The 19,160-nt window shown below is 37.9% G+C and overlaps 1 protein-coding gene across 8 annotated transcripts in view; it reads left to right on the top strand.

Moving 5' to 3' along the window:
- Dlg1 (discs large MAGUK scaffold protein 1) overlaps positions 1–19,160 on the top strand; it is a 204,465-nt gene that overhangs the window by 17,742 nt on the left and 167,563 nt on the right. For all 8 annotated transcript variants that reach the window (XM_027412872.2, XM_027412879.2, XM_027412878.2 and 5 more), the window contains exon 4: positions 7,436–7,602. In XM_027412872.2, the coding sequence (XP_027268673.1) occupies positions 7,436–7,602 (167 nt within the window). The remainder of the gene's footprint in view (positions 1–7,435; positions 7,603–19,160) is intronic.

Below are 19,160 nucleotides of genomic sequence, written 5' to 3'. Positions count from 1 at the left end.
CTAAGGTTAGTACTAACTCAGGCTTAAAAAGAAAGTCTAAGCACAGACCTAAGAATATGCAGTAATTTAACATAACACAGACAACATTCCTAATCTATGAAAAAGTATTTGGTGGAAAAAATACAGCCAAGTCATAACCAATAAGAAAATATTTGTGAAATATTTATCTGACAGAGGACTGGCACCAACATACACAAAAATCATGGAGGTTTGACAGCAGGAGAAAAAATCCACTAAAAATGAGCAGAAGATGCAAATATCTCACTAAAGTAGTCAGAAATAGCAAGTAAATATATAAAAAGACATCTAACACCAAGTACCATAGGGCACTGCTAATGAAAACGACTAAACTGAGTCAATAGGATAAAAGTTCAAGCCAATGTGTAGTCAGACAATAGTGGCACATGCCTGAGGCAGGCTAGCCTGGTTTACAGAGCAAGTTCAGGAGAGCCAGGGCTATACAGAGAAACCCTATCTCAAAAAAAAAAAAAAAAAAAGAGAGAGAGAGAGAGAGAGAAAGAAAGAAAGAAAGAAAGAAAAGAAACAGAAAAAAAGTCTAGCCAATGTGGCTATTTGAGTTCACACCAGTGTGGGATACAGAGTGAAATTCTGTTCCAAAACCATGCAAACAAAAATGTACATAGTGCCACATGGCTTTAAAATGCTTAAAATCCAAATGGCAAAGATGTGAGTAACACACTGCCAGGCAGTTTCTTAAAAACTCAACACCATAGTTACTTATGCTCCTTGGTATTTACCCAGACGAGTTGAGACATGCCCATTAAAAGCCTACACATAGCCCCCTTTTCTCGAGTTCCTATCCACCATAATTAAGTAGTTTTTGCTATACACTCCTACGTCCATTAATGTTCTACAACAGACCCAGGAACACAGCCAAGTGACCAATAACTTTAACACTTTGAAAAACCATGAGTTTCCTCAAAACAACACACACAATAAAATCAAGGTATTGGTAATGTAGCTCCATGGTAAGAGTGTAGCATGAAGAAGATGCCAAAACAAAACACTCTACATGTAATTTATAGCAGCTTTATTAATTAGTAAAAGTTAGGAGTCAAGAAGTTCTTGAATAGGTAAGCAGATAAAGTGCAATAGAACCATACAGTATGGAGTGTTAGCAATGAAAAAAGATAAACAAGCCACAAAAAATACAGGAAACTTAACATGTACTGCCAGGGAAAGAAACCAGTCTCCAGGGACTACATACTTTGGGATGAATTCCTAAAACTGAGTTATTTGGTGAAAAAAGGAAGTATACATTTACGATTTTGTCATGAAATGCTCATACAGATGTTCTATCAGTGTACTTTATAAGGTGATATAGAGAAGATTCCTAAAGTTAGAGAGGTAGCAAAAAGATCAGTAGTTTGCAGAATTTGGGGACTGGAAGAAATTTAAATAGTTGGGCACACAATTTTTAAAGCAGGGAAGCTATTCTGTATGGTGGCATAGTGTTGGGTTAATGTATCAGAACAACAAAGGTACATACATATTAAGTCAGTCAGTGTACAACACAAAGTGAATCCCAATGTGAACTATGATCTTCAGATAATGACAGTGAAGCTATAGCTAGTCAGTTTTAACAAATGCACCATATTGACATAAGGTGTTAATAGGGGATGAGGTGAGGATATGGAAACTACTTTCTATTCAGTTTTTCTGTAATCCTAATTCCTGTAAACCTAAGTTTACTAATTTTAAAAAGATGTATGAGCACAATAGATTTATATTTTAAAATACAGCAGTATTAAAATGTCTATAGCTACATACATGCATTAATTGAACTGAGGACTTTGTATAATATGCTGGACAAGTGCTCTGTTACTGAGTTACACCCCTACCTTTGCCTTCAATTTTCTCATTCTTTCAAAGACCTTTTGCATGCCTGGTGCCCATAGAGTCCAGAGAGGGCATCAGATTCCTTGGGTATGGAGTTACAGAGGTTGTGAGCTACTGATGGTTGGTTGTTTTGCCTTGTGACCCACCACTGTTAACCAGGGTCACTCACATGGGAATGGGTGTGAAATTTTCCTCTAGAGTATGGGTAATTTACCAGTGGCTATCTCATCAAAGACAGTGACTTCTTCTCTCCTAGGAGCTCTCTGTGGCCATTACTTCTCAAGGTGGGACCCCTGAGCTCCTTCCCCATCTGTGACTGTTTATAAGCTAGTCTTGTGTAAGTGCTGTATACGTACCTGTAGCTATTATGAGTTCATGTGTGCCACAACCATGTCATGTCTGTAAGAGCATTTCATAGCCTTCCTCCTCATTATGAAGCTCTTAACATTCTTTATCCTAGAATTCTTCTGTTTTTTTTTTATTGTGGTAATGTATACATAATAAAAAATTTGGCACCCTAATTTTTATTTTCAACTCAAATTCTCTTTTGAGCAATAATAATGTCTCAACAACAACAAAAATCTAGATTGTGCCACTGCCTGTTAAAATGCAATAATTCCCCCGTCCTCTGCCTCCCTCCTTCTCCTCAGCCTCCTTCCCCTCCACTCTAGTGATTTCACTCTTTGTGTCTGAATTTGATATTCTGGATACTTCATATAAATAGAATATAGTATTTGTCCTTTTTTGTCTGGTTATTTCACTTAGGATATTTTCAAAATTTGTCCATACACATAGGATGTGATGTGGATTTAATTCCTTTCTGAGGGTAAATGATATTTCTTTATACAAACATACTGTATTTTGTTTATTTAGTCATTTTTGAAGGATAGTTGATTTTTCACCTTTCAGCTTTTATGTAGTGGCATTGGTATGCAGATCTGCTAATCTGGTTCAGTCCCTCTCCTCTTCCTTTCTTTCCTCTTTTTCTCCATCTACATATATGAAGGGGCCAGGCTGTTTGATAGACGAATATAAGATGTAGGCTTGAGGACTTCAGTTGACAAGTAAGATGCTGTGAAAATTTCCAAAAATTCACACTTTATTCCTTGATCATACATGTAATGTTACTACTCTAGTGTGATAGTAATCTAGAGTTCCATAGTAGTATTTAGCCAAATGGCTATCTAAATTTTGTCTGCAAAAATTATAAATTCAGTTCTTAAACACATTAGTTACATTCCAGATGCTTAATAGCCATATAACGCTTGAAGCTTGGGCAATGCAGCCAAATTCATTTTTATCATTGCAGAAGGTTTTGTTTTGTTTTAGGTTATTACTGGTATAGGTTTTCATTGAATTGGTATTAAAACAATGCTCTGTTAGTTAATTATAAGATAAATGGTCATATAGGAGTTTAAAATTTGAAGCTTGCTTTACAATCAGATAGTCTACTTAGATACTGGTCATTCAATAGTCATTTAGTGCTCCCGGAGGCAAAATATAGTAGAACCTCATGTATATTACTTATCATGTGTAGGTGCAACTAATTGAGAATATAGGTAAAGTTGTGTGTGTGTTGAATATATAAAATACATAGTCTTCGTAAATTCTCCTCCACAAGTTACTTCTATAAAAATAGTCCAGGTATTCCCTAATGTGTTCTGGAAGGCAGTTCGAATTTCCCTAACTTCTGCCATTGCCTTTTCTAGCTGCTTACCCCATCCTACATTACCAGTAATTAAGGCTTAGACACTGCAGTTGATCCTATATCTTTGCTTCTTTTGTAAAGTGCAGAACAATTCTTAAATTGAAGTGATTCCTCTTTCCTTTTGTGGCTTTGGCTTTCTGAGGAGGCTAGGTGTCCAGTTGGATCTTGTTTAATGGCTTGCATTTGGGTGGTTTTTAACTTGTTCTTTCTCTGTATTTCCTGTGAAGTAAAATTTATTCTGAAGATTTGATTGAGTGAGGTTGAAGCTAAATAATTTTGGTGAGGATACCTTTTTTTTCAGTTTATACATATTTTGTTTTTTTTCTCCATTTTTTATTAAATTAGATACAAGATTGTTTTATATGTCAATCCCAGTTCCCTCTCCCTTCCCTCCTCTCCTCCTCCCTACTAACACCCTACTTATCCCATACCATTTCTGCTCCCCAGGGAGGGTGAGGCCTTCCTTGGGGGGGGGTCTTCAGAGTCTGTCATATCCTTTGGGATAGGGCCCTCCCCCATGTGTCTAGGCTGAGGGAGTATCCCTCTATGTGGGATGGGCTCCCAAAGTCCATTCCTATGCTAGGGATAAGTACTGATCTACTACAAGAGGCCCCATAGATTTCCAAGGCCTTGTCACTGACACCCACATTCATGGGGTCTGGATCAGTTCCTTGCTGGTTTCCCAGCTATCAGTCTGGGGATCAAGAGCTCCCCCTTGTTCAGGTCAGCTGTCTCTGTGGGTTTCTCCATCCTGGTCTTGACCCCTCCTTCTTCTTCTTGACCCCTCCCTCCTCCTTCTCTGCAACTGGATTCCAGTTCAGTTCAGTGTCTAGCTGTGGGTATTTGCTTCTACTTCCACCAGCTACTTGATGAAGGCTCTAGGATGGCATATAAGTTAGTCGTCAGTCTCGTTATCAGGGGAGGGATTTAAGGTAGCCTCTCCACTGTTGCTTAGATTGTTAGTTGGTGTCATCCTTGTAGATCTCTGGACATTTCCCTAGTGTCTGATTTCTCTTTAAACCAACCTATAATGGCTCTCTCTCTCTTATGGTATCTCTTATTTTGCTCTCCTCTATTCTTCCCCCTATACAACCTTCCTGCTCCCTTATGTCCTCCTCACCCTTCTTCTCCTCCCCTTCTCATTCTCCTAGCTCCCTCTCACCTTCCCCCAAGCTCCCAATTTGCTTAGGAGATCTTGTCCCTTTTCTCTTCTCTGGGGGTCCATTTTTAAGTCTCTCTTAGACTCCTCATTTCCTAGCTTCTATAGGAGATACAGAGATTTTGAATGTTTAGTTTCTTCATGATGGCGTGTGTCAGTTTTCTATACAGTGATTTTGGCCTATAAAATGCTTTCACATCTAGTTTTCTTGGTAATATTCTTTTTAAAAAATGTCTTACTGTTTCCATTTTATTTGTAAAAGTGTTTTATCAGCATATATGTATTTACCTGGGGGTATAAAGAGACCAGAAGAAGGCTGTGAGTGCTGGATCCCCTGCAGCTGTCAGAGGGCACCACATGGGTACTGGGAACCAGACCCTGGTCTCTACAAGAGCCAGTGAGCCATTCTTCAGCGCAGTAATAATTTTAACAGCTGGTGAGATGGGTTGATTTCAACTTTAGTGTACAAACATTACTTTTTAATTAGTACTTGGATTTTTTAATTCTACTGGTTATTAAAACTGAAAACAGAACTTTGTCCCTACTGTCTTGTGAGATGTAGGTTTTCAAAACTTTTTAACTATATTTTATTTATTATATTTGTGTGTGGATATATGCATGCGATAGTTTGAATGTGGAAATCTGAAGACAACTTGTGGGAGTCAGTTCTTTCCCTCCAGGATGCAGGTCCTGTAGATTGAACCCAAGTTATCAGGCTTGGTGCAAGCATCTTTACCTGCTGTGTTGTCTCATTGCCTAATAGTAGTTTTTAAAGGCATAATGATACTTTAAAAATATTTAGAAACAAGAAGTGAAAGTTATATCAGGTGTTATTAATGAATTATTGTTCATGATTTATACAGGAAGATGCCTATATTGGCTGTTAAGTAATTGCCTCTTCTTAAAGAATTCTAAATTATACCAGTAAGTAACTAAAGAACTCACAGTGTGGAAACTAAACGTTGGGTAATTGTCACTCAGTGTTACTAAGCAGTATGAATAGCCAATGCTAATATATAGTAAGTTCATGTAATTCCAACTGGGAGCAAAGTAATTTTGTTTTTTAAATTATGTGGTGTTATTATTCAGTATTTAGTTTCTTTCAGAGTTTTGTCATACCATTAAGTGATTGTTTCTCACTTCCTCTTGGATATGTAGACTAGAAGAATTGGAAATGTACTAGTTCTTCGATTTTTCTTAACTTTTTAAAACTATATTCACTTTGGTTAGAAGGACAGTTCAAACCACTTGAGGATTTACAGTCCTGGTCTGAACAGTGATGTTAGAGATGTAAAATATTAGTAGTGATTCATCTGAAGCATTTGTAATAATGGTAATAACCACTGTTTATTAAGAGTGCATTATGTGCTAGAATCCTCCACACTTTATTATGGTCAGTTCTTATGTAGTTTACAATAAGGCAGATTCAGAGAGTTATTCTTGTTCATGTAGCAAATTGGTAAAAGAGTTAGCATTTTAACCCAGAACTTTAAAAAAATAATTTATTTAAATTTATTTTATGTGCATTTGTGCTGATATATTGTTTATGATCTAGTAAAGCCACTGGATATCAGTTTGCAAAGCCAGCCACACTAGTTAGTTATAGAAACTATGCAGTGGTGGCACACACCTTAAACCCAGGGCTCAGGATTAAGAGGTAGATGTATCTCTGTTAGTTCAAGGCCACCCAGGGCTACACGAGATTGAATCAGTCTACAAGAGTGAATCAGAGCTCATGCCTTTAATCCCAGGATTTGAGAGGTATAAAAGGTAGAGGCATTCAGTCTCAGAATTAGTCTCTAGCCACATTGAGGAGAGCATAGCAGTCTGAGTGAATCTGAGGAGCAGTGAAGTGGGGAGCAGTTTGAGGATCACCCCTTTGGTCCCAGCTGAGGTGGAGGTAAGAGCTAGTAGCTGGCTGCTTTGCTTTTTTGATCTTGAGCTTGAAGCTTGAACCCCAGAACCTGTCTCTGGGTCTTTCATTAATTTGTGCTGAATGCATTGGTGTGAAGGTGTCAGATCCCCTAAAACTGGAGTTATAGACAGTTGTGAGCTGCCATGTGGGTGCTAAGAATTGAACCCAGGTCCTCAGGAAGAGTACCCAGTGCTTTTAACTGCTGAGCCTTCTCTCCAGCCTATAACCCAGGAATTTAAAAAATACATATTTTGTTTGAAAATTGTATACTTATATGCATATAATGTATATTGATCATATTTGCCTTGTAATTTCCCCCTCGATTCCCCGTGACTCTTCCCCCATATCTACTTCCCATCTTTATGTCCAATACAGTTTTTGAAAATGACAGACTTTTGAAATGTAAATTACATGGTGCCCTGAAAATTTTGATGTAATTGTGACATAATGAAACGGGGAAATAACCTACTGTTAAGTATATGGAAGAGCTGTGCAGGATGGTGCACACCTTCAATCTCAGTACTTGGGAGGCAGAGGCAGGTAGATCTCTGTGAGTTCAAAGCCAGCCTAGTCTACAGAGTGAGTTCCAGGACAGTCATAACTATTACACAGAGAAAGAGAAACCCTGTCTTGAAAAATTAAGATCAACAAACATTAAGAAAAAAGTATATGGTAAGATTGGACTTACTTTTCTAATTAAGAGTAAGAAGTTGCCTTTGAATTATATTGTTTTAGCATTGCATAGTTTAGGAGATATAAATGCTTTTGAAATTTTCATTTTCTTCATCTCTAGATATTCAAGAATTTTATGAAGTGACCTTACTTGATAATCCAAAATGTGTAGATCATTCAAAGCAGTCTGAACCAATTCCACCTGTGAATACTTGGGAGATTGCCAGCCTTCCGAGTACTACTGTAACTTCAGAAACATTGCCCAGCAGCCTTAGCCCTCCTGTAGAGGTAAGATAACGTTTTCAGAGTCATTTTTAGTGATTAATTTGTTAACTTTTTCATTTTTTAAAAGATGGATGTTTTGTGGAACTAATAGTGAGATACAGAATAGAGTTAAAGCATTCTTTAAAAAATAGAGAAACTCTCTTGATTCTGTCTTAAAGTTTGTAACTTGTTGGAGGTCTGAAATAGTTGCTTTAGGATATTAGAAAGTGTCTTACATGGTAGAGCTCAAAAAGCTCCATTTGTATAATTATTAGTGTGGCTATTGTAGTTTGAAAAGATTATTTTGCTTTGGTGTTCTTGCCTAGAGAAAGAATATAATAGTGGCTTTGAGCCCTTACTAATAGAACTCTCTGTTGATTGGCTTGAAGAATTGCATTAAAACTCAACTGAAGACTAGCTGTCCTTCTAGTCAGCATTGGTTTTTACAATTTTCTGTAGTCAAAACAGCCTACTTCTTTGAGTTTTAATAACTATCTTGGTAATTGGTAATGTTGTTTTTTTGGTTGTGCTGTATTGTTGCTAGTAGAGTTGGATATGGCGCAGCATTTGTAATGATGATTCTGCCTGAGAAGCATTAGTCATTTAAAAGTGGTTGTCTCTAAATTTGATTCTAGGCCCTTCTGGTTAGTACTAGACTGTGCCTGGAAAATTGAATCAGCTTCTGTCTGATGAGTAATAAGTCAGAAAAGTGGTGGTAGGTAGCAGCTATAGAGCATATTGGTGATGAAGCAGTCAGGTTTCAGTTTCTTTTATTTAATATGTTGTTGCATAACTAGCATTTTAGAGCAGTGTGAATGAGCACAATATAATCCCTCTTCTATATTTTAAAGCTGAAAAAAAGAAATCTGAAAGAAACAACTGATCCAACTTATTTGGCTAGTTTTGGGCAAGGCTGTCTTTGGATATCAAACTTCTTAACATTGAATTTATAATTTGCTTTAGTAAACTTGATAGAACCTTACACATTTCTCCTTGTATGTATTCTTGTTTTCTTTGCTCTTTTTTAAGATTACATTTTTTTTTTTTTGCATCATTTCCTTTACCATCTCCTTTTTTAGTTGATACATCGTTTGCTAGAATGATAGTTCATGCTGTGGTGTATTTCAAATGCAATTTTTAAATGTCTGTAGTTATTACTATGGTTCAAATAAAATGTGTTGACATCAAAATAAGTTGCCTAGCATTCCTGAGGCCCTGGGTTCAGTCACTAGCCCAGAAGAAGTGGGGAGGGATGTGACTAGGTCACAGGACTTGTTCCTCACAAGTGGGATCAAGTCCCTCATTAAAAGAAGCTAAGTCTGCCCTCTGCCGTGAGAGTGAATCAAGGAGCTCCTTACCACCAGGCTTCCTAGCCTCCAGAACTGTGAAGAATGTGCTTCTCTTTTATATGAATTATTCTCATATGTTACCAGCACAGATAAACCTAGCAATTACAGTTTTCTATTTCATACTTATTGTCTTAGTCCTAGGTTAAAAGATGTGTGCTTTTAAAAAAAAAATGTTAAGGTTTAAGAGCATTGACTTTAATTTCTGTTATTATAAAACATAAACTTCTCCTAGTTTTTATAGATTTTTTTTACCCTTAATTTAAGTTCATTTTATTTTATGTTTGAATGCCCTGCTTGCATGTATGTATGTACCATGTACATGCCCAGTGCCTGAGGAGGTCTGAAGAAGGTCTGGAACTGGAGTTATGATGGGGTTGTGAGCCACCATGTTGGTGTTGGGAACTGAACCGAAGTTCTTGGCAGGAACAACAAGCACTCCTAACCACAGAACTATCTCCAGCCTCCCTTTTATAGATTCTTTTAAAATGTCTGATACCAAAAAACCCCAAAAACCCTAGCATAGGGATGGACTTTGGGAACCCATTTCACATAGAGGGATACTCCCTCAACCTAGACACACGGGATGGGCCTAGACCCTCTCCCAAAGGATATGACAGACTCTAAAGACACGCCTAAGGAAGACCTCACTCTCCCTGGGGAGCAGAAATGGTATGGGATAGGTAGGGTGTTAGTGGGGGGCAGGGGAGGAGGGGAAGGAGAGGGAACTGGGATTGACATGTAAAACAATCTTGTTTCTAATTTAAATTTAAAAAAATGGAGGGAAAAAATGTCTGATACAGAATAACCAATGGAAATGAGTACTCATTAAGTTTAAAAAATGAACTCTTTTTGTGAGGTACAAGTTTAACTCCATATAGATTTCAGTAAGAAAAGTCAACAATGTTGTTTTCCTTAGGGCTACTGTTGCTAGTAGGAAATACCATGACTAGAAAGCAAGTTGGGGAGGAAAGGGTTTATTCGGCTTATACTTCTGTATTACTGTTCATCCCTGATGTAAGTCAGGGCAGGAACTCAAATGTCAGGAATCTGGAAGCAGGAACTGATGCAGAGGCTATGGACGATGCTGCTTACTGGCTTTCTCCTTGTGGCCTGTTCTGCCTGATTTCTTATAGAACCCAGGACTACCTACAAGTGTTTGGGTCCTCCCCCATTAATCACTAAGTAAGAAAATACCCCACTGCCAGATCGTATGGAGCCATTTTCTCAATTGAGGCTCCCTCCATTCACATAATTCTAGACTGTGTGAGAAGTTAACCAAAGACTAACTAGCAACATTATATTGGAGAGTAAAAAGGTATAGTTTAGTGTGGAATGCTTGCCTGGCATGCATGAGGCCTCTTAGGTTTCATCACCAACACTGAAGAAAAAGGATTTTAGAAACGTATTTTTATAACTATGTTAAACACTTTATACCTAGAAATGCTATGTACAGCCTTGGTTTTTTCACTGCTTAAACTATCTAGACATGCTGAAGGCTCAAGCGAACAGAAGAATGAGAACTGTTTTCTTTTGAGCTATACATTTTTTTCCTCCACTACCCTTCCTTACTCCCCTCTCCTCTTCTACCCTGCCCCCTGCTTCCAATTTAAAGAGTGAGAACTTTTAAATAAAAAATGTTAGATGTGAGTAGTTTGGAAAATGTGTGAAAAGGATAAGGATCACATGGTACTCCCTGTGGGAAATGCTCAAGTGATGTTTGAAATTCACACCCATTTTTTAAATGGGGAAATATATATGACAAACTTGAGTGAGGTCTGTTATTAGGAACTACTGTTTTTGTAGCAAATTACTTGACAGATGTTAGTCTGAAAGTGTAAGTAGTTTAAAATACACTGACATGCAGTTCTGAGAACCCTGAAATGTTTGGAGATGTAGTTGTTTTTGAGAGTAGGAAATGTGTCCTCTCTTACCCATTCATTCGTACTGCTTTTGGATGGGAGGCTTGGCTAAGTGATCACTGACTTGAACTCTTGCTTGAGTCATGTTTGTGGCTGAAAAGACTTTGGAGCATACTGACCCAAATTCAAACAAATGCAAAAATACACTTTTATTTAACTACAGATTGAAAGGTAACCTGAAAATTCTAAAGTCGTTTTTACTTTATACAAAATTTGAGTTATTATACTCATACACTAAATCTTGGTTAGGCAGCCCTTTTCTGACAAAAATGTCATCCAGCTTGCTTTTGCCTCTTTTTACAATGTGTTTTTTGCAAAAAGTATTTGACATTGATCAGTTTCTATAAGTACTTGTCCGTTTTTTTCTTAATGATGTAAATCTTGGCATTTTAAGACATCAATCCAATTTTCTTTGCTTTATGTGTTTATTTACAGTTGGCAACAGGTATAAATCTTGCCAAATGCTTGTTAGTTAACCCTATGATATTGTTACCTTTTTTCCCAATATAGTAAAATTAAGTTCAATCTAGTTTATTTTTAAAGTGATACCTTATTTTCTTAGTGACTTTTTATGTCTGGCTTTTACATTGAATACACACACACACACACACACACACACACACACACACACACACACACACACCACACACACACACACCACACCACACCCCACCCCACCCCACCCCCCAGGGAGATTTTTAGAATAGTGCTTATTTAAAAACAGTGCTGGTGGTCAGTTGTGAGTGTGGCTTGCTTTCATGCAAGACATTTTACTGCTGACCTACATTGCTAACTCCTCCTTTTCCTTTGTTGTGCTTTTATTCGTTTCTTAAAAAGAGGCATTTTGTTTTAGAAAAAATAATTCTAGCTGGGCGGTTGTGGCACACACCTTTAATCCCAGCACTCAGGAGGCAGAGGCGGGCGGATCTTTGTGAGCTTGAGACCAGCCTGGTCTATACAAGAGCTAGTTCCAGGACAGGCTTCAAAGCTACACAGGGAAACCCTATCTGGAAAAACCAAAAATTAAAAAATAAAAAAAGCAAATTCCATTGAGTTACTTTGAGAGAATATATGACTTTAAAGAAAGGAAGATGAAATAGGAGAAATTGCCTAATTTACTGGTTTATTATTACAGAAAGAATATACTTTTCTGTTCCTGGTATTACATTTTTTTTTTCTTCTACCAGCAAAGACACTTCCCACTTTTTTCCCCCTGGCATTACATTTTAAGTGGCTGAAAGAACCAAAGGATTAAAGGAATGAAACCATAAGAACAAACTTTTCTATGCCTTTAGGATAAAAGAGACAACCCCCCCCCTTTTTTTTTTTTTTTTTTGGTTTGAGACAGGGTTCCTCTGTGTAGTCCTGGCTGTCCTTGAATTCAGAGTTTTGTCTGCCTCCCAAGTGCTAGGATTAAAAGTGTGTGTCACATAGGACTAAAGGATACTTTTCTAAGGGCTACAACACAAAAAGTCACTGGCAACCAAGCACTGTAGAGGATTAGGCTTAGAGTTTAAGGTCAGCTGGGGAACTTGAACCCTGCTTCAAAATAAACTGTAAAAAAATCTAGGACTGGCCATACAGCTCAGTGGTAGCAAATGTGAGGCCTTGAGTTCGATCCCTAGTTTGCTTTTTAAAAAAGTCTGGGGAATGTCCCTTGGTGGTAAAACACTAACCGGTTATGCCTAGTATTGGGACTCAATGTCTGATCTCCGAAAATTAAGAATGCTGACTATACAATATTTTGATTGGAGTTTAATTATAGAACTATTGTATCTGCTGGGTATGGTGGTGCTTGCCTCTGATCTCAGTATTTTAGATGTTGAGACAGGAGTATTTTGAGTTTTCATTAAAAAAGAAAAAAGAAAAAAATCCCCAAAAAACAAAAAACCAGTCAACCAACCAGTAAACAAAAACAACAAAAAAGAAAAATTTTTACATAGCACATAAGGGCTAATTTTCTTTATTTATAAACATTTCTACACACAAAACACAAACCACAGCCAGCATTCAATAGGAAAATGACCAAAGGATGTGAATGAACAGTTAAGTAGAAAAAAATATAGAGAAGCAAAACTCACATTAAATAAACACAAACTTAAGTTGACAAGGGATATTTTCAAATGATTAGCTCATTAAAGATTAGCTAAATAAGTACACAGAAACTGGTTGGTAGAAGAGGGTACACTTGCATAATAATTGAGACACAACAGTATATAATTATGTCACCAGTGTGTGCCGGGATTTTCTCATAAAATAATTAAATATGTGCCCATTACAGTATTCCATGTCATCTTAATAAATAGAAGAGAGGAAGCAGTTTAAATTATTACCAATAAGGAACTGGATTAAAAACAATTTACTGGCTGGGTAGTGGTGCCACAGGCCTTTATTCTCAGCATTTGGAAGGCAGAGGCAGGTGAATCTCTTGAGTTCAAAGCCAGCCTGATCTACCAAGTGAGTTTTAGGACATCCAGGGCTGCATAGAGAAACCCTGTCTCAAACAAACAAACATACATACATACATCATACATACACACACACACACACACACACACACACACACACACACACACACAAAATACTGGGTCAGCGATATGGCTTAATTTAATAAAGGTGATCCAGGGCGGTGGTGGCACACGCTTTTAATTCTTTAATCCCAGCACTCGGGAGGCAGAGGCAGAGGCAGGTGGATCTATGTGAGTTCGAGACCAGCCTGGTCTACAAGAGCTAGTCCCAGGACAGCCTCCAAAGCCACAGAGAAACCCTACCTCACTCCCCCCTCCAATTTATTTTGATAAAGGTGGCTTCTTTCCATGGTGGACGGAAAGAACTGACTTCCACAGGTTGTCCACTGATCTGCACATAGGTGTAGTGGCTCTTGCACTCATGTTTGCATGTATATACACATATGCACACAAAAAAGTTTTAAAGTAACTAAAACTTGTTTTTTCTTGTTGGTTTTTCGAGACAGGGTTTCTCTGTAGCTTTGCATACCAGCCTGGCCTTGAACTCACAGAGATCCGCCTGCCTCTGCCTCCCAAGTGCTGGGACTAAAGGTGTTCGCCACCAACATCTGGCTTGTAACTAAAACATTTTACTGTAAATATTTTAAACTGTATGTATTATATATAAATACATATGATAAGCTAAGATAAATATAAATTCTATGTTTTCTATGGATGGTTTTTAGCTTGATTTTATTTACTGTACTCTGAGTTTATGAGAGTGTGAAAGTGATAGAATTCAGTAGAAACCATACTTCAGATTTTGAATTTTGATTTTTTCCCACACACAGCCTGGGAAAGTGCTCTACCACCAAGCTGTAGCCCTTCCCCCAAGACTTATCTTTTGATACGAGGCAGTGGCATCATGCCACTCCTCTCTATCAGCCGTATGGTCACATGCTGCGTTTTCATTGTGTCATGTTTTCAATTTATGATGGGTTATTAAAACATAATTCCATTGTCAGACTATATGTATATATTGAAAGAAGCAGGTTTTATGCTATAAAGTACACTGTAAAAAGAAGGATGCCAGGAGGTGGTGGTGCAGGCCTTTAATTCCAGCACTCAGGAGACAGAGGCAGGTGGGTCTTTGTGACTTCAAGGCCAGCTTGGTCTACGGAGGGACTTTCACTAGGGCAGCCAAGGCTACATCGAGAAACCCTGTTTTGAAAAACCAAAAGGAAAACAAAACAAACAAAAACCCCAACAAACCAAAAACTGAGGTTAGTTGTCTGAAAGAATGCATATATACTTAGTCTTTTTCAGTACTGTTGTATTGTGCATGTTATCTGTAGCCTCACTTGTCCAGCCCTTTAGAGTTCATCTAGCAGGACAGTTATCTTAAGTGGTGTGGGGAGATAATCTCTTCTTCATCTACGTGTACCAAGCTTTTTCTTTTGGACAACCAGCTCCCAAATCATGATGTTGAGACTTACTATTAGTTTCAAATGCTCAGCCTAACTTAGGCTCATTTCTGGCTAGCTCTTTTAACTTAAATTAACCTGCTTCTCTATCTACCTTTTGCCTTGGGCTTCTCACCTTTCTTCCTTCTGTATATCTTACTGTCACTGCTTCTCATGTCTGGCTGGCTGACAAGTGCCTGACTTCTGGTCCCGGGCGTGCCCTTTGTTCTCTCTTCCTCTTGTTCTCTTCCTATTTATTTTCTCTGTCTGCCAGTGCTGCCTATCCCTCTCCTGCCTAGCTGTTAGCTGTTCAGCTTTTTATTAGCCCAGTCAGGTGCCTTAGGTAGGCAAGATGAAACATTCAACACACCTTTACATAATTAAGCATACATCCTTATGTTGTTAAACAAATGCAGCATAAATAAAAGCAACACACCTTTATACAGAGTAATATTCTGCAGCACAATGAAATGTAGCTCATCTTTGCCTAGTTAAAATAATATTCCACATCTTAGGGTTCATTTTAACCAGAGTTTTTGGAAGCAGGACAGTTATAAGCATAAGTTTAATCTAGAGCCTGATTTAAAAATGTGTTAAAGAACTCTGTTACATGTGTAGGAGGTATGTAGATATTCTTCATGATGACTGGTTGGCTTGTTTTTAATTTTTCTGTCATTAAAATAATAATTAACAAGCACCTTTTCATAAGTCAGTTCACTTAAAAAAGTCTAGGATTTATTTGTTTTGAATATTTTACTTACTTGTATGTTTGTACACCACATTTGTGCCTCATGCCCACAGAGATCAGGAATTGTCAGAGCTCCTGGAAATGGAATTACTGATGGTTGTGAGCCACTATGTGGATACTGGGACTCGAACATGGGTCCTCTGCAAGAGTAATACATGTTCTTAACTGCTGAGACAATGCTCCAGCCCCCAGTTGGTCACTTTGATTCTCCAGTGAAAGTATCTTTTCAAATTTCTTAAACATTAAAAAAAATCTATCTCATGATTAACAAGATCTCTATCTGGATATAATTCCCTTGTCAAATACATATATTAAAATATTTTCTCTAATTCTTGGTCATGCTTCTGCTGTCTTTTCTTTTTGTTCTTGAGACAGGATCTCACTGTGTATCCAATGCTGCTCTGGATCTCTTTATGTAGACTAGGCTGGCCTTGAATTCACAGAAATTGCCTGTCTTCTGCCTCCTAGCGCTGAGATTAAAGGAATTGCCACCATGCCCAGCTTTTCTGTTTTTTAATGTTCAAGGGACCTGACCCATATTTACAGTGAATTTGGACCCTTTTTATGTCCAAATTCAATTTTTGTTTTGGAAAAACATCATATTCACCAAAAAGTGTGTGTGCATACCTGTGCACATACATACACTTAGGGTCCATTGAGTTTGAGGTTGTGAGTATAGTTTTTTACCCACACTGGAAAATTTGACCCACTGAGTGGGATCTGGTGACATAGTCTGTAAATTTCAGCTACTCTTGAGTCTGTAACAAGAAGGCTCAGAGGTTAAAAGTTCTGGATGTTCTTCCAGAGGACTGGGGTTCAATTTCCAGCATCCTTATGGCAACTCACAACTATCTGTAATCCAGTCACAGGGGATTTTACTTCCTCTGGCACATACAGGTGGTACATAGATACATTGAGGCAAAACAACCATACACAAAATAGGTAAGTAGGAAGGTAGGTAGGTTGTAACGATTACTCTTTCCGCCAGCTGCCTGAGTTCTGCCGCCATGTTAGGGCCCCCAAATAACACACAGAGATTAATATTAGTTACAAGCTGCTGGCCAATGACTAGGAGTTCTTATTTGCTAGCTCTTAAGTATCAACCATAACCACTAATCTGTATATTTTATAAAGATATATTTATCTTATTGAGGATGCCAGTTGCATGCGTCCTCGCTTCCTGGGATCACATGGCGACTCTCCTCTCTACTACATTTCCCAGAATACTCTTTCTCTCCTAGTCCCTCCTATCTTCCCTATTAGCCAACAGTGCTTTATTTATCAACCAATAAGACAAACGTATACACAGAAGGACCGCCCCCATCAGTAGGTAAGTAAATAAATAGATGAATATTACAAGTCTAGGCTTGCCTGAGCTACAAACTGGGTTCAGGGCCACTCTGAACAGTTCAGTAAGACCCTGTGTCAAAAATCTAAAAATGAGAGCTGTGTAGTCAGTGGTAGTGTTTGCTTAGCTCGAACAAGACCCTGGGTTAAAAGTGAGAAAGAGAGATTGCATATACATCTCCCCTGTCCTCTCTTTTCCTCAGGGTTCCAGTGACATGTAAATCAGTTTGATTGAATGTGTCCCATGCCTCACTAGGATAATTTTTCCTCTGCCTTATTTTAGATGGTTTCTATGTCTTAAAGTTCATTAAATGTAGTATCATTAATTCCATTCAGAAAAAAAATCATTTTAATTAATGAGCTCTAGAAGTTCAGTTTGGTTCTTTTATTTTCCATATCTCATAATATGGTCATTGATTTTTGTTTGTTTGCTTGCTTGCTTGCTTTTGTTTTTTTCTTCAGAACTTATTGGGTCAAAACCAAAGTAACTTGCCCTTGTTTCCTGTTTTTATCACTTGTCATTTCTGACTCTTAAATGGCTTTTCTCTTCTGGGTTATAATTTTCTTGCTTTTCACATACCTGTTCATTTTTAATAAGTTTGGCAGATATTGTGAATTTTAACCCTTTGTAAACGAGCACACGCGCACGCGCGCGTGCACACACACACACACGCACAGATGTGTGTGGCATGTGAGTATGCAGCATACATGCACTTGTGTGTTCAGGCCAGAGGACAACTCACTTGCTGTCCACCTTTGTTTTTGAGACAGGGTCTTTGATTCATCTGGAATGTGCTATGCCAATTTAGGCTAATCTGGCTGGCCATCAAGCCCCAGTTATCTGTCTACCTTGTTTCTGCTTCCCCAGTTCTGGAGTTAGAAGTATGAGTCATACTTCTATTTACTTTTACATACCTGGCTCTATTTACTTTTTAAAAGTTCAAATATGTTTAGTTGGGGGGTGTAGGGGAGGAAGGGAGGGAGAAGGGAACTGGGATTGTCATGTAATTCAATCTTGTTTGTAATTCAAATAAAAAGAAGTTCAAATGTGGGTTCTGAGCATCAAACTCGGGTCCTTGTGCTTACAAGGCAAGTACTTTATTAACTGAGCCATCTCTCCAGCCCACATCTGACTAGAGTGGATGACTGTGGTGTCTAAGATGAATATAAAGAGCCCAATTAAAATTATTTCCTAAAATGTGACTATTGTTAAATATACATCAAAGTAACTCAAATTTAAATTTGGCTGTTTAATCTATATAGTCTTACAGGTTTATAATTGAGTTGGCAAAGGTATTTTAGAGGGTTTTTTGGGGGGAAAATTCAGTGTCTCATTTTTAGGATCTTTTCAGTTTTGTAATCAACTACAGTTTAGATGTTAGAACGGCTACTCAGTCATCAATACATACTTGGGCCTCAGTTACATTCTGGTCACAGATTGCTAACCCACAGGTGCTGAGGTGAGGACAAAACAGTAGATGCAGGAGACATTCTTGAGTTTCACCCTTGTTGGAACTTAGAGTCTGTTGACAATAGAATTGTAACAAAAGTAAGGGGAAGGACTCTTAATTCTGCTGTGTGTTTTATAAAAGGGAAACTAAGTATGCCATTGTTTCCCCACACACACTCCCATTAAGAAAGAATACAGCTGGTTATACAGGTTATTAATGGGTTTAACCATGTTTCTTATTTGCTATAGGGATTGTCCAACCTCCAATTGTAGGAGGTCTGCCACACTGAGGGAGACCTTCCCTCTCTGGGTATCTTAAGATTTTTATGAGAGAAATTTCTGAACACTAAGAGAAAAACCAACTAAATTCTACTTTCCTTCACAAAATGCAATGCCCTATCAATGTTTGACTATCACATATGTTTTTAGTATTCTACTTTAAAAAATGGTAAATTTTATTTAAGATCCCAAAATTGCAGAAAGTACTCTTCCAAGAAACACTTGGCATCTCTGTGTCCTTTCCTTTCTCTGTTAGCCTGTGATTTTGAGGGCTAGACACCATTTAAAAAGTTAGGTGGCCTCTGGGTTAAAATGAGTACTTTCTTTGGAGTTTGAAATGGTACAGTTATAACTGCCTCTTTGTGGTGCTTCCTCCCTGTACCCAAGGGGCAAGGGGTTGGGTAAGGTGGACTTGGTAATGCAATAAAGTAAAAATCTGGTTTCATTGGTAAAATGTTGCTTATTTTGGTAAAGAGAAAAAAAATGTAAGTTTTAGTGATATTTCACGTTATTGCTTTGTTATTCATGCTCCCCTTCTCAAAAATAACACTTGGAATATTCCATTCATTACTGCTCGAGA

The sequence above is a fragment of the Cricetulus griseus genome, chromosome 4, assembly GCF_003668045.3.
Source record: "Cricetulus griseus strain 17A/GY chromosome 4, alternate assembly CriGri-PICRH-1.0, whole genome shotgun sequence".
In the NCBI taxonomy this organism is placed as follows: Eukaryota; Metazoa; Chordata; class Mammalia; order Rodentia; family Cricetidae; genus Cricetulus; species Cricetulus griseus.
The sequence above is the reverse complement of the archived record's forward strand: the minus strand, read 5'-3'. Positions and strand labels throughout refer to the sequence as shown.